Source organism: Calliopsis andreniformis, chromosome 4 (assembly GCF_051401765.1).
Source record: "Calliopsis andreniformis isolate RMS-2024a chromosome 4, iyCalAndr_principal, whole genome shotgun sequence".
Lineage (NCBI taxonomy): Eukaryota > Metazoa > Arthropoda > Insecta > Hymenoptera > Andrenidae > Calliopsis > Calliopsis andreniformis.
In genome coordinates, this window is record NC_135065.1 from 13,871,237 (window position 1) to 13,885,237 (window position 14,001).

At 33.7% G+C, this 14,001-nt stretch overlaps 4 protein-coding genes across 6 annotated transcripts; 1 reads left to right on the forward strand and 3 right to left on the reverse strand.

Moving 5' to 3' along the window:
• Positions 1–21: 21 nt before the first annotated feature.
• On the reverse strand, positions 22–2,824 carry Mob4 (MOB kinase activator 4). Its single transcript, XM_076376319.1, has 4 exons — positions 2,676–2,824; positions 1,858–2,231; positions 1,644–1,778; positions 22–1,572 (listed from the first exon to the last, which is right to left on the reverse strand). The coding sequence occupies exons 1-4, from the start codon at positions 2,733–2,735 to the stop codon at positions 1,476–1,478; spliced, it is 666 nt and encodes a 221-aa protein (XP_076232434.1). The 5' UTR covers positions 2,736–2,824; the 3' UTR covers positions 22–1,475.
• A 212-nt stretch (positions 2,825–3,036) lies between these two features.
• Positions 3,037–4,605, reverse strand: Nd-acp (NADH dehydrogenase (ubiquinone) acyl carrier protein). 2 transcript variants are annotated; one of them, XM_076377409.1, is made up of 3 exons: positions 4,357–4,605; positions 3,672–3,797; positions 3,037–3,316 (listed from the first exon to the last, which is right to left on the reverse strand). In XM_076377409.1, the coding sequence occupies exons 1-3, from the start codon at positions 4,513–4,515 to the stop codon at positions 3,137–3,139; spliced, it is 465 nt and encodes a 154-aa protein (XP_076233524.1). In that variant the 5' UTR covers positions 4,516–4,605; the 3' UTR covers positions 3,037–3,136. The 2 variants fall into 2 exon arrangements, with proteins under 2 accessions (XP_076233524.1, XP_076233525.1); XM_076377410.1 differs by lacking the exon at positions 3,672–3,797 and adding an exon at positions 3,831–3,938.
• A 528-nt stretch (positions 4,606–5,133) lies between these two features.
• Tbc1d8-9 (TBC1 domain family member 8/9) lies at positions 5,134–13,019 on the forward strand. Of its 2 annotated transcripts, none has more exons than XM_076377397.1 (19): positions 5,134–5,266; positions 5,912–6,078; positions 6,152–6,325; positions 6,399–6,495; positions 7,739–7,928; positions 7,983–8,059; positions 8,136–8,192; positions 8,265–8,469; positions 8,551–8,756; positions 8,832–9,121; positions 9,192–9,395; positions 9,469–9,800; positions 9,957–10,112; positions 10,177–10,362; positions 10,433–10,621; positions 10,802–10,964; positions 11,034–11,372; positions 11,455–11,576; positions 11,650–13,019. In XM_076377397.1, exons 1-19 carry the CDS (start codon positions 5,223–5,225, stop codon positions 11,866–11,868), a joined length of 3,417 nt encoding a protein of 1,138 aa, XP_076233512.1. In that variant the 5' UTR covers positions 5,134–5,222; the 3' UTR covers positions 11,869–13,019. The 2 variants fall into 2 exon arrangements, with proteins under 2 accessions (XP_076233512.1, XP_076233513.1); XM_076377398.1 differs by having other exon boundaries at positions 7,898–7,928; positions 11,650–13,018.
• A 77-nt stretch (positions 13,020–13,096) lies between these two features.
• Positions 13,097–13,910, reverse strand: Rps21 (ribosomal protein S21). Its single transcript, XM_076377411.1, has 4 exons — positions 13,813–13,910; positions 13,666–13,723; positions 13,282–13,417; positions 13,097–13,207 (listed from the first exon to the last, which is right to left on the reverse strand). Exons 2-4 carry the CDS (start codon positions 13,713–13,715, stop codon positions 13,142–13,144), a joined length of 252 nt encoding a protein of 83 aa, XP_076233526.1. The 5' UTR covers positions 13,716–13,723; positions 13,813–13,910; the 3' UTR covers positions 13,097–13,141.
• Positions 13,911–14,001: the final 91 nt, after the last annotated feature.

Genomic DNA, 14,001 nt, shown 5'->3' on the forward strand with positions numbered 1-14,001 from the left:
CCAAAGCATACAAATCAAATATCCGTATTAAGTAAAAAGTTTATTTTCCATTAGTACATGTGCATTCGTTACAGAAATAATCACGCAACCATTTGTTATTGTTGTTTCGATCTTTCGGTGAACGTGTCGCTTTCGAGTTTCATATTTACAAATAATATATATATATACACAATGTTACAATAAAGTATGCATGATTCTGACGAATTTATAACATTGTATCAAATTCTTCCAAATTTACAAAATGTTTCAATCAAACAAAGTGTTGAACGGTATATTTGATTTTTTTCAATTTGTATTGAATTATTGACAAAGTAGCCGTATTGGAGTTCATGTGTTCGGCAGTGATGTAGCTAATCTTCCGGCACTGATATTGCTTTAGTCAGTCAAAGGACCAGAAAATACTTTCGAGTATTCGTCTTGAAAGATAATAATTATAATGATAAAAAAATAAGGAGAAATCCCATTTTTTATAGCCATTTTCAAATGAATTTGAAATACTATTTTTTTTCTCCCGGTCAATAAAATGTAACTTAACTAACGCGATAAACGCAGTACGTAATTGAAAACATACACATTGTATTATTTAGACTAGAAATAGTTCCAACATTTAATGAATTAATTAAAAAAATAATGAACGACTCTAAAATAAATCCATAAAATAGCCGAGCATTTTTTTAATATTTTCTAATCTAATTTTTATAACTGTGAGAACCCTGACAATATGCAGGGTTGTATCATTGTCTTTATGTAAATAAAAATACAACATTTATTAACAAAAAGCTTAACGTACAAACTCCAATACTATTTGAGATAAATACAATATAAATAAGAATACTATGATATTTATTATCATCACTGCCATTCATAATATACTGTATAAATTGATTATTAATAATTGAGTGTGACTATGAGTATGTTACATAATTGTTTAAGCTATGATTATAATCTGTTGCTACATATTCGACACTTATATAGGCGACATTCATTAAAATCCAGTTTCTGGAAAACACCGGAACTGTTTTATTACATTCAGAATATAAACACACGAAAGAAATATTTCATAATGTATCGACCCAAATTTAATAACGTAGAATTATTTCAAGTTTAATATAACATGTAAAAAAACATAATTTTTTATAAGAAGTGCATCTCTGTATAGAAGAGTGTAACAGTTTTTTTCAGGTTTTTTTTTTATTTATCTCATTTGTTTGAAATCTTATGTGTTAATAGCAAATGAATACTGTAGTGAAGATCATTAAGCATAAACAATTGTTTTATACAATATATTTAAAAAATTCTAATGATAAATTTGAAAATTTAAAATACAATTTAAATGGAATAATTACTGACCCCTTTCCAATACTCTTGTCACATTTGGAACTACGTCAAGAGGGAATTCAGCAATATATTAATAACCAATGATCTTGTTAAATCTGACAAATCGTTTTTGGGCAATATAAATAGACATTCAAGCCCTAGGCTTCACTCTCTGTTGCTCCATCTTCTTCCATAATCGGCACTATTAAACTTTCCTTTAACATCAAGCTATATTTGGTTACAAATACTGTAAACCTGTAACAAAAAGGCTTAAGTAACTATAATTTGTGGTTTAACATCACATTTATTGGATTGTAGTTAATTACCTGAGGCATAAGAAAGTTTCATTTTCAAATTCATCAAATATTGTTCTGTGATGGTAATATGCATGAGAAAATATTCTATATACTCTGCGACTAACTGACCCAAGTTTAGCTACTGACGATTCTTTGATGCTTACTCTGAAACAAATTTAGGTACATAAAAATAAGCTATCATTTTTTATCTTTCTATAATTCTATGTAGTAATTTACTAATTACCTGCTGGGAAAATATTTATTACTATTTAGTAAACATGCTGCTCCCTCCAATGTATGCCGTGTGTAATCAATAGCCGGACATTCCTTAGGTGTTTTATGTGCAGCACACAAAAATATCCATTGTTCAGTAGCTGTCATTTGAGTACAAGTTTCAGGATGACATTCCTTTTGCAATCTAACTGTTAAACCATTAAGTTCCATACAAAATTGTCTAAGATGCTCATATTTCCATACAGCTTCATCTTGTGCATCTGGCATTTTAAGTATTAAATCAACATTAGAAGGGTCTCTTCTGATCATCTGTTGGATATATTGTTGCACAGCCAGTGTGCTGTCCATTTCTTCAAATGGTTCATCAGGCCACCTACAGAAATCCTAAACAGTTAAAATCTCCAATTAAAAAGATTGCAGAAAAAAAGAAACCTGGGTTAGGTCTGACAATGCTACATGTCATGTGTAATACTAAGGTATTATTTTTACAATCATCCTACTATTACGAAATAGTAAATATACTCTGTTGTTATTTGTCAAAGTTTATGTCTGTGGAGTATCAAGATGTACATATATTTATAATCCATAAATAAGTTGAAATAGTGTTGAACACTTTTGTACACTAATAAGTATACAATATCGTCGAAGTAAAATAATATGTGTGTAAATATTCATTCGTAAATACTGTTCATTGATTTTCATTGAATGTGTCGGGGATGTTTTTGAATATTTTTGCAAGTACGTTGCGTGGTATGGGATATTTATCAAATAATGGTGTCAAATATATGGAGACAGCAAATCATTAATGAAAATAACATCATTATTAACCTTTGCTTTTGTCCCGGGCCTATTTCTTCTAAGAATCGTAGGTGCGTCCGCCATCTTCATTGTGCCAGTTATTGCACTTGATCAGCGTGTACATTCAATCAGATATCAAACAAGAAAAGATCTGCGTCCGTAATGTCTGCCTGGACAGTAGCGACACCGTCCACAGCGCTGCCGCATGGTGGCATTGCTATTCGTTTGAAAACAAAACAGGTACTTTCAAACGAAATGTAGTTTCTATTAATAATCTTTCGTATAAATGTAGGATATTCATACGATCAGATTTTAATCTAATAACTAGCTTTATTTTTATAACAATCGTTAGTTTATATATACAAGGGAAACAGAAGTTGGTGATGACCGATGAAGCAGTGATAAAATTCATTTGCTCGGTTTTTTTTCTTTTTGTACAATATTTAGAAAATGAAAAGAATTCACTAATTCATTATTATAAATTACAGAGTTTATTCATAAATGTCTTCTTTGTCCGCGACGTAACGCACAATGTCCGCTGGCTTGAACAATTTCTCTGCATCCATGTCTGGTATTTCAAAACCAAATTCATCTTCCATTGCCATTATAATTTCTACATGATCCAATGAATCCAAGCCCAGATCATTTATAAAATGGGAGTCCATGGTAAGCTGTACAGGATTTCAAATTTCATTAGTTATGGTCTATACATCAATGAAAATATCTAGACAACTGATATGTAATTGGTAGAAATACTAGTAGAGACGAAATTTTCTTTTCTAGAGCAGTCAATTTACATATCAGTTTTGAGCAAAGACCCCACGATTCAAGCGAGATGTTAATTGATCTTAACGTTTCTGAGAAGTTATCTATCAAGACATTTTGACAAATGTAGAGTCCAACTCCTGCACAAAATAGTTGACTGATTGATAAAACATCACTTAATTATTGAATTGATTCGATACATTTGTAAAAACATCTTCACAAGTATCTTCCATACCATATCATCTTGTGGCAAATAGATACCTTCTTAGGATCAATTTTATCATAGAGATTGAGTACCAAAAGTACTCGCTGGCGAATAAAGTCAATTGTTAATGGTAGTTTTCCGCTGTACTGGCGCACCTGCTTGACTCGTGTGTCTGTTATGCCCTGTAAAACAATATTCTATATAAAATGTGTAACCTTATCAGCAGATATTTTATCATAGGCTGCAACCACTTTTAACACACGGTCCTCAATCTTCTTAATATCAGGTTGTGAGGAATATGCACGAATATTCTCAATCTTTACCTGTATGTTGTTAAATAATACACAATATTATAATGATTCATATAACTCCATGTTTATCTCAAGACAGACATGAAAGAAATTGTGAAAAGATACAATATTAAGTAACAGGCATGGTAAGACACAATTACAACTGCATATTATAAACATGTGACGAGTGTCTTCTGGAAATTTAATCAGTATCAACAAAATTAAGCACACTCATCAGTGTCAGAAGAATAAAGTTCATAATAGTCGCGTGTTTCGAAACTGATTAAAACCGTGACATGTTAAATCGATTACACTGATTGAATCAGCGTCCATATACCATATTCTGTTAAAACGCGATTCCTTTCAGTTACATAATACGCAATTTAAAACACATCGTACGGACCATTAGGGAAGGTTTAGAAGAAGTGTAGCAAACGGCGACAGTGTTTACCTGCGGTAGAAACGTGATGGCACTTTGTCTTTTAAAATGAAATGACCTTTCATTTAATTGAAGTTGCGTGACGGCTCCCCGTAAACGAAATCGACTGATCGAATTTCTAAGACTACCGGCATTCCTCGTTAAAAGACGAACACCCGTGAGAGACGCCATTTTCTTGGCAGCAAATGGAAAATGCAGCGACAAGGGTTCGAAGCAATCGGCTACGCGAGCTTTACCCGTCTCCTAACTATCCTTTGTAGGTTATCGGCTCATATGAAACTATGACAATAATTTCAGTACTAGGCGATAGGTGGCTATGAATAGTAACTCATTCTCACAACTCTTATGCAATTACGTAACAAATGTTAGAATCTTTTAGAATTCAAATGTTCCTAGATTCAAAACAAGTTTAGAATAAATTCTCCTTTTTCTTGATGCAAAGAAAATACAAAATTCGACTCTGAATTTCGAATACTTTACAGAAGAAGTTATAATTCCACTAAATCATGGATGGTATTTTGTACAGTCTTTGTGAATTTTAATAAAATTTCTCACATACATATTTGAATAATATTTACAACTCTAGTAATTACGTTACAGAAGAAATGTTTGAAGAATTACGTCGAAAATAATTGCATTGTCAGATAAGGAAATCGAAGATTTAGTAATATTTTTGTTTGAACTTATGGTGAAATCGTTGAGATCGACGCGATTGGCGATAGAGTGATTCGTAGTGGAATTCGCGGTGGTGTTTATCTTCGGCAAGAATTTTTCTTTACTCAACAGTCGGAGTAGCAAATTTTTGCGAGTACTTGGTAATAAGGAGCGTTTGAATTTGTATCGTTGGAGCCATATGTGCTGGAACAACGGTGATCAATATGTGGGTGAAGCCACAAGAGGTTCTACTGGCAAATGCTTTATGGTAAATTAGCACGTATTCGCGATACCTACGATCCTGTTATTATTACTGTTTACATTGTGTATGTCAAAGACAGCTGATAGGAATGTCGATATAGGGTTTGATTGATTTACAACTTTTACATGTTCCGTGAAAGGCTCCTTAACTGTCTCACACGTTCGATTGTTGTAAAAACGAACAATATTTCTTTTAACTTGATTTACGCTTCGCGTGGCCATGCTATTTGTTTACCTTTTGAAAGATTATCTATCAGAATGGAGCTTTACTTCTTTTTATTCCCCAACGTTTGTAATAACTAAGTTTTACGTACTCTATTATTGATTATATGAAGCGGTATTATGATTTTTTTGCAGCACACGATACGAAAGTGTTAATTACAATGCTTTTATGCTTTGATAACAGATACTCGCGGTATTCGAATCGCTTTGACAAATTATCTGGGAGATTAATGTAGTCTCCTTCTGTCATAAACGCGTACAAATCGTTCGTGACGCAAAGAGTTCCATTCATATGTATTTCGTTGCTAATATAAGAAAATTATATCCAAGAATCATGCTCCATTCTCTTGTAATTATTAAAATAAGCAATATCAATGCACTACACATTGTAAACAATGAAATTGAACATAATTTTATTCCACTTATATAGGGTAACAGAGCAAGCAACTGTATATTTTGTTTTACAACGCCGTAAAGGACATGGAAAAACTAAAGGTCTTAGTTCCATATTGGTGGGAACATTGGATAGTGTCTTTGATACTAAACCTCCACCTTTCCGAATACTTCATCAAACACCATCATCAGAAGTTTATTGGGGTAAGCTACTCCAAAATGCAAAGTAAAACATTATTTCCCCAAATACATAAATTTTATGTTTGAAAACATGTAGCAGTTGCATGCTCTTTGACACATGAAGAAATCTTACAAGATTGGGAATGGCTTCACACAAATTTGATGGATACTTTAACATCATTTGATACAGAGGAGGAAATTACTGAATTTGTTTGTTGTAAGATACAGTCTATTATTGCAAACAATATTCCAGACTGTCAATTTGCAGATGGTAAACCTTTAATTACTTTACTGATTAGAAACACATTTTGTATGCACTTGTAAGAGTACAATATTATTCACAGAGGAGGATCCAGAATCTTTTAAAACAGTATCGTTTAAATTTCATCAACTTTTTAATATACCAAAAGAGGATAAATTGGTCAATTACTATTCTTGCAGGTATTTATATTGGAATTATAAACATATATAACTTCTTGTCAGATGCATTTCGTTCGAAAATTAAAGAATCACCAATTTCCGGCCAAACAATTCTCTATGTTTGATGTGTTGCAAATTTGTTAAAAAAAGTCGCAGAACGCTGCTCAAGGTCTCGTTCGAAAGAGGAGGGTTCAGACCTTAATCTAACGCCTGAAAAAGTCGCAAGAAAAATTTATCAAGCTCCTGACAGACGACCGAAGTTGGAAAACTTTCGACGAAAAGCTACCCTCTCTTTTTCGGCGGGACGTGAAGTCAAGAAATTTTTTCGAAAAAATTCAACTCAGGGACGTCAAAGAAGAGGCTTTGCCCCTTAGAATGAGACCAGGCTGACCTCTCCGCGATTTTTTTTGACCGAGTTACAGCAGCTCAAATATTGACTACTTTTTCGGGTTCTGGAGCAGTGATTGATTGCGAGGTTGGAGGCTCATTTTTCATTTCGTGCGCGATATCTCGGTGAAAAAAAATCGTACAACGCTCGCCGAGGTCTTGTTCGAAAGGGAAGGGTTCAGGCTTCAATCTCCCTGAAGAAAAAGTCGCGAGAAAAATTTATCAAGCTCCTGACAGACGACCGAAGTTGGAAAACTTTCGACGAAAAACCACCCTCTCTTTCTCGGCGGGACGTGAAGTCAAAAAATTTGTTCGAAAAAGTTCAACTCAGGGACGTCAAAGAAGAGGCTTTGCCCCTTAGAATGAGACCAGGCTGACCTCTCCGCGATTTTTTTTGACCGAGTTACAGCAGCTCAAATATTGACTACTTTTTCGGGTTCTGGAGCAGTGATTGATTGCGAGGTTGGAGGCTCACTTTTCATTTCGTGCGCGATATCTCGGTGAAAAAAAATCGTACAACGCTCGCCAAGGTCTTGTTCGAAAGGGAAGGGTTCAGGCTTCAATCTCCCTGGAGAAAAAGTCGCGAGAAAAATTTATCAAGCTCCTGACAGATGACCGAAGTTGGAAAACTTTCGACGAAAAGCTACCCTCTCTTTTTCGGCGGGACGTGAAGTCAAAAAATTTTTTCGAAAAAGTTCCACTAAGGAACGTCAAAGAAGAGGCTTTGCCCCTTAGAATGAGACCAGGCTGATCTCTCTGCGATTTTTTTTGACCGAGTTACACCAGATGAAACGTTGACAATTTTTCGGCCCAGAACTTGAGATGCTATAATTTTGTTGCAAAGTGTATTAACCGTTTATTCTTGTATATATTCTAGTTACTGGAAGTCTCGTTTACCTAGACAGGGATGGCTATATTTATCAGTACACCATATGTGCTTTTATGCCTATATTTTGGCAAGAGAAACAAAATTAGTCATAAGATGGGCAGACATTACAGAATTAAGTAAAACTAATTCCATCCTATTTCCTGACAGTATACGTGTTGTAACAAGGGACAATAAAGAGGTAAATAAATTAACTTTGTCATTAAAATACATATGACAAAATTTTATTTTGCAGCATTATTTTTCCACGTTCCTTCACAAATCAGAGACATATTCATTAATGGAACAATTAACAAACATTGCTATGAAAAGGTAGAATTATTTTGTCATTTAGAATAGATTATAATAAGATCATGTGTATTACATTTTTATTGTTCCTTTTTTTCAGACTTATAGATGAAAAGAGTGGTTTTAATGAAGATAGAGAACTATTAAATAAGTTAAGGTATGAGAAAAGACATTAATATTTATTATTAAAATTTAATAGCGTAATTTACAATATCAGATAAAATTGCAGTAAAAATGTACCTAAAAAACCGTCTTTCTTAAAAAGAGATTTGGATGCAAGAGCACATTCTGAAGCTTATAGACTACAGTTTAGATTACCAGGCAGTGAAAAATTGGATGGCAGCATTGATGCAACATTATGGACGCCATACAATAAAAGATATGTTTGGGGAAAAATATTTCTGTCTCAAAATTATATGTGCTTTGAAAGTCGGGTAACTATCGAATTCTAAATAAGTATTTGCATAAATATTTCTACGCTGCAACATCGTTAAATAATGCTGGTGATAATTTAGGTGAGGGGATTAGTAAGTTTAGTGATACCTTTAAGGGAAGTAAGACTCATAGAACCCGCCGAAAATCAGTCGTCCAGCACAGGAATAGATAAATCAATTTTAGTAACAACTGCGCGGTCATCGTTTTTATTTGCTCAGATTCACGACAGAGATTTTGTTGTTCAAAAGATATCTGAATTATTAGCAAAATCTAAATTAACAAATTTGTAAGTTACTTCATTCATCAAATTTGTATCAGAATTGATGAATGTCTTAGAATGAATACATTTTACTTTAAATAGGAGTGGAGAGAACTTACATGTCCAAAATAGTTTGCCTCACAGCAACACTAATTCCAAAGAAGCGAAACCTTTGAGTCAGTGGAAACCACAGCCTCCGTTAATGACCTTATTTAAGGCTCCATTGAGTGCTGAAGCAGCGCTAAAGCAAGAAGCTAAAGAGAAGCAATGGGAGCTTCATTTTGCAGAATATGGAAGAGGTGTTACAATGTATAGGACCACAGAAACAGCAAAGCTGATAATTCAAGGTGTTCCCCAAACTCTCAGGGGAGAAGTTTGGCTTACATTTTCTGGTAATCTAATAAAAAGAAGCTTCTAAAATCATACTTATATGACGTATACGTAATTCTAATCCATCTTCAGGTGCTTTGAATGAAATGGTAATGAATTCTGGGCTTTATAAATCATTGGTTGAGCAGTCCCTAGGTAAATCTTGTCAGGCAAATGAGGAAATAGAAAGAGATTTGCACAGGTCATTGCCTGAGCACCCAGCATTTCAATCTGATACTGGCATTAGCGCCTTAAGAAGGGTACTTTCTGCATATGCTTGGAAAAATCCTCAAATTGGTAAGAATCTTATATTTTACAATTATTTCTACAGGAAGTGCAAGAAGTTTTAAAATTAACTTGTGTGGAACAGGTTATTGTCAGGCAATGAACATAGTGGCTTCGGTTCTATTAATTTATTGTTCAGAAGAATCTGCCTTCTGGCAGTTATGCAATGTATGTGAATCGTTGCTACCCGACTATTATGACAGAAGAGTAGTAGGGGCGCTTGTAGACCAAGGTCTCTTGGAAGAGCTAGCTGCAGAACATTTACCAACGCTGCACGCTAGATTACAGGAGCTTGGCCTTATTAAAGTTATATCACTTTCGTGGTTTTTGACGATATTTTTAAGTGTCATGCCAACTAGTAGTGCAGTAAATATAATGGATTGTTTTTTTTATGATGGAGCGAAAGTAATTTTCCAGGTATACAATTTTTACACGCATACACGTACTTTTAATTATTTCTTGAAATTTCTATTATCGAAAATGTGGAACTTTATTGATATTCTTCCTAATGAATACAGAATAAAGTACATACAGAAGAAATTTGAAGTAAACAGGTCTTTCTTCCTGTGTCAGATAGCGTTGACAGTACTGGAATGGAACCAAGATAAATTACTTAACTGTCGTGACGACGGCGAAGCAATGCAGTTATTGACAGATTATCTCGGTGGTGTGTACAATGATGAGGGACCCATACTCCCCAGACCAGTTGACAGTGTTACTCCCAATAGAGTAAGATTACTATTTCATCTTTACGCGAGATATGAATAATGCAATTATATACTCGATATTTCAGAGTATATCTGTACAAACCTTAATATACGAAGCATATTCAAGGTATGGATCATTGACTATTGGTGGTATTGAAAGGCTTCGTTTGAAGCATAGACTTAGAGTAGTTCAGAGTCTAGAAGATGGTATTGAAAAAAACGTAATTAGGAGTGTAATTGTTGATAAATACATGACGATGGAAGAATTGCAGGTATTACTAGCGTTACTCTAATTGTGTATATTTAAGTTTTTGAATGTTAACGTCAGGTATCACTATTTAGGATCTGCTGAATTTAGTGAGAGAAGAGTTAATGAGTCAACGAAAACCAGAACCGGATCGATACGATCCGACGCAGCCACCATACGAAGCGTACAAAGTGGACTTCGAATTATTTAGAATATTATTCGGAGGTCTATCTCCCTGGGGAAAATGTAGCCAAGCTGAATCGTTGGCCGCCCGATTATTCCGCGTAAGTTAGTCGTATCTTCAAAAACAATTAGCTCTTTTAACTTGATTTCAAATGATCTCTTAATGAATGAAAAACAAATTATATAAAGCATTAGAGAATTGACGTCTATGTGTATTTTAATTTTATTGAATAAGATCAAGCAAATACAGAAAATGTTCATAAGTACTATTGTACTATCAGTTGATGGACCGTAATCGTGATGGTTTGCTAAACTTTCGGGAACTAGTACAAGCTATTGGAATGACAGCGACTGCGGACTTGACACAGAGATTGAAACTTTTGTACACTCTTCATTTGCCACCATTGCTCACGCCTGTCGACTTCGAATCGCCAACGCATTCTGGTAAATACTATGCGATACTTAAAGACTATTATAACGAAAAACTATTTATGAATAATCAATTCTCAATAGCTGATGGAGCAGAGGTAGCAGCAGAAGCTACAGATTTCTTCGATAGTATGGAACAAAGTGTTGCTTCCTTAGAAATGCCAATTAGTGTAGCAGAAGAACCGAGTGTAGGTAGTTTGTCTCGTTCAACAAGTCTGAATAGCCAACAGGGAGATCAGTCCTGGGAAATTCAGAGTATGGGCAGTTTACGTTCTATGGTTGCATCTAAAGACAGTCCACTGGATCTTAAGACCGTGCCAAAAATGTCCCAGAGACACTTCATAGCATTGTGGAAAACTCTTTACGATATGTTTCCCGCTCAACCAGAAGAACAGGAAACTTACCATTGTATAGCTTCGATAGGTATTTCATACTGTAAATCGCTAATCATAAATTTAAAATCGCTAATCAAAAAATATTCATTGATCCATTTATTTTGCTACAGGTACTCTTTTACTGCAGTTAGGTGATGTGGGTAAAAAGTTTTATGTCGATCGCGATGAGTCCGAGGATAGTTTGCTTTTAGCTGCTACAGCTGCACAACAAACATCTTCGACCACGGAACGAGTACGTATCAGTAAAAAGTATCTTTCATACATTGTTTTCTGTTAGTCATTGTAACGCGTACGATCGTTTTTAGTCACCTGATCGCAATGGAAATCCGTCGAGCATAATTTCATCTACCGATCCCGACTGGTCAATAAGCGTCGAACAGTTCCTGGCCTCTGCATTAACAGGTCAAGCGATAGTTGACTTTTTTAGCAAACGAGCAGATCTTACCGAAGCGATCGCATCCTTAAAAAACCGTAGATTTAATCGTGTTCATTCCTTGTCAGACACTCCTGTGTTGAATATATGATACACAGGTTGTACTGTGTATAAGAATAGTGTAAGATATATGTAAAATCTATAAAGTGATAGGTCGCCTTGGATAATTGACCAGTACCTAATTTCATTTCCTAAGGAAATTGTTACATTCAGTATAATCTGGATAAGAAAATCTGAGTTTAAAAAATAACTTGATAATATGAAAGACATTATCGTTAAAAGGATAGTGAGTAAAATCAAAAACAATATGTACACTTAATTTTTTATTACAGAAATTCAAACAATTTGTAAGTATTGCGCAGTGCCAGTCGTATATTTTTTGTTTCTTTTGGCATAATAGTTTCAACACATTTATTTCGATATTTTATGCATCGAAATTGTTTAATTTTTTCAAATTATATTTCTTTTAATAGACATGCTATATATACCGATTATCATATAGATGAAACCTGATCGCATATGTGTGATGAAGTATATGCTCTTTCAATATTATTCATTTGTGAATGTAAATTAATTGGCCTATCATTGCAACTATATACATAAAAGCTGGAAGAGTGAATGGTGCACCAATATAGAATATACTCAGGGTAAATGCAGTTACATTACTTTTTAGGATTATTCATGCATGAAAAACAGGTTCCCAGCAAAAGTATTTTTTAGATCTAATTTGTTTCAAATATCTACGACATATACTACTTCCTCTACGATATAAACGACACATGCACAAAATTTAAAAATATTAAATATTGGTGAAACTAATATGACAGTGAAGTAATTTGAATATCAAATCAGAATTTTAAAGTCGTGTTGTAACATTAATCATGATACCTAATAATTCCTGAAAATATGTAACAACTCTTTGGTGTATCTTACTATTTTAAATGTTATAAAAGTATGTACGATACAAACATTTACAGTAAATGCATATTTTAATATTTGTATACATTTGTTTGAACACAGTTGAATAGTAATAGTTAAAGCTGTTCTTTCTTGACATATGCAACTATTTTTTAAAAAATAATTTTTATTTTTATATAACTGATAATTGCATAAGTTTCTAAACAAAATTATTGAAGAATGCACTAAAAGTATGGTAAAATAAATATATTCAAATCCTTTTCTTCCTGTATGATATATGTATATAAAGATTCATGATTTCATATGTGAAATTATATGTATAAACATGCAATAAATGGACGTATAACAAAGCCTTTGCAATTAGTTTCAGGAGTGGTTAGAAAGTAATATTTTATGGTACCTGATTTTTTACAATTTTATTGAAAGAGTAAAATAATTATCTTACATTAAAAATTTTTAGGTAAAATGCCATCATTTTTTGCCAGTCGTACTAAACAATCATCTGATTCACCCTAAAAAGAAATTGATCATTCTAATTAATTTTTTCTCAATAAATACACGATCCATGTAAGCAATAATAACATACCATACGACGAATAGCACCACAAATGGCATACATTTTCTGTGAATCAGTCATACGTCCAGTTTCAGGATCGACATCAGCAATGCTCAATTGAATAGAAGCATGATCCTTAGCATGGATAATGCGATTGCTCGAGGAGCTGTAAAACATGTAATGAGTTTGTTACATATGTAAAAATTTGGTGTTAGGTCATAGCTACTCTACTTATAACCTTCCTATTTTATATCTTCATAAAGTAATAGTTATTACTATTGATATAATGAATTATAAAATATGTTTATCTTCAATTGAAAGAAGATCTCACAATAGTGTGTTTAAAAACTTTCAGTTAAAAAGAGAAGGAAATTTTTCCGATGACAACGCATGCAACGCACGTGCACCGCTTACCATTTTCTTGGGATGTATAAATCGACAAGCACTCCGTTGTCGTTTTCCATTGTTACACCTACAATAAAAATAATAATCATAAAATCTGTATCAATTCATATCAAAATACACGCAATAATTCTACATTAAATCAACATATTTCCTCACGTTTTGTTTGCTAGGTGTCCACCGTAAAATGGCTCCGAAACGTAAGGAACTTTTTTCGTCAACCCTGCGCATACGTCACTAGATAAAAGAGGTACCAACATTGCAAATAACTTTTCAAAAATCTCTAAATGTTTCAGATAATTCTTTTCCTACTCGTATGGTGGCGGCACAGTATGCGAAAATAGCGCC

Excerpts from the sequence above, each read along its gene's own strand:
- Tbc1d8-9 (XM_076377397.1), top strand. The coding sequence starts at position 5,223 with ATGTGGGTGAAGCCACAAGAGGTTCTACTGGCAAATGCTTTATG. Across the intron at positions 6,326-6,398 it reads AGACTGTCAATTTGCAGATG|AGGAGGATCCAGAATCTTTT; the intron begins GTAAACCTTTAA and ends TATTATTCACAG. Across the intron at positions 8,193-8,264 it reads GAACTATTAAATAAGTTAAG|TAAAAATGTACCTAAAAAAC; the intron begins GTATGAGAAAAG and ends ATAAAATTGCAG.
- Rps21 (XM_076377411.1), bottom strand. The coding sequence starts at position 13,715 with ATGGAAAACGACAACGGAGTGCTTGTCGATTTATACATCCCAAGAAAA. Across the intron at positions 13,418-13,665 it reads TTATACATCCCAAGAAAATG|CTCCTCGAGCAATCGCATTA; the intron begins GTAAGCGGTGCA and ends CATGTTTTACAG. Across the intron at positions 13,208-13,281 it reads GTGGTGCTATTCGTCGTATG|GGTGAATCAGATGATTGTTT; the intron begins GTATGTTATTAT and ends ATTTCTTTTTAG.
- Mob4 (XM_076376319.1), bottom strand. The coding sequence starts at position 2,735 with ATGAAGATGGCGGACGCACCTACGATTCTTAGAAGAAATAGGCCCGGG. Across the intron at positions 2,232-2,675 it reads GGCCCGGGACAAAAGCAAAG|GATTTCTGTAGGTGGCCTGA; the intron begins GTTAATAATGAT and ends TTAACTGTTTAG. Across the intron at positions 1,573-1,643 it reads GAAACTTTCTTATGCCTCAG|GTTTACAGTATTTGTAACCA; the intron begins GTAATTAACTAC and ends TTTTTGTTACAG.
- Nd-acp (XM_076377409.1), bottom strand. The coding sequence starts at position 4,515 with ATGGCGTCTCTCACGGGTGTTCGTCTTTTAACGAGGAATGCCGGTAGT. Across the intron at positions 3,798-4,356 it reads CCATCACGTTTCTACCGCAG|GGCATAACAGACACACGAGT; the intron begins GTAAACACTGTC and ends ATTGTTTTACAG. Across the intron at positions 3,317-3,671 it reads ATAAAATTGATCCTAAGAAG|CTTACCATGGACTCCCATTT; the intron begins GTATCTATTTGC and ends AATCCTGTACAG.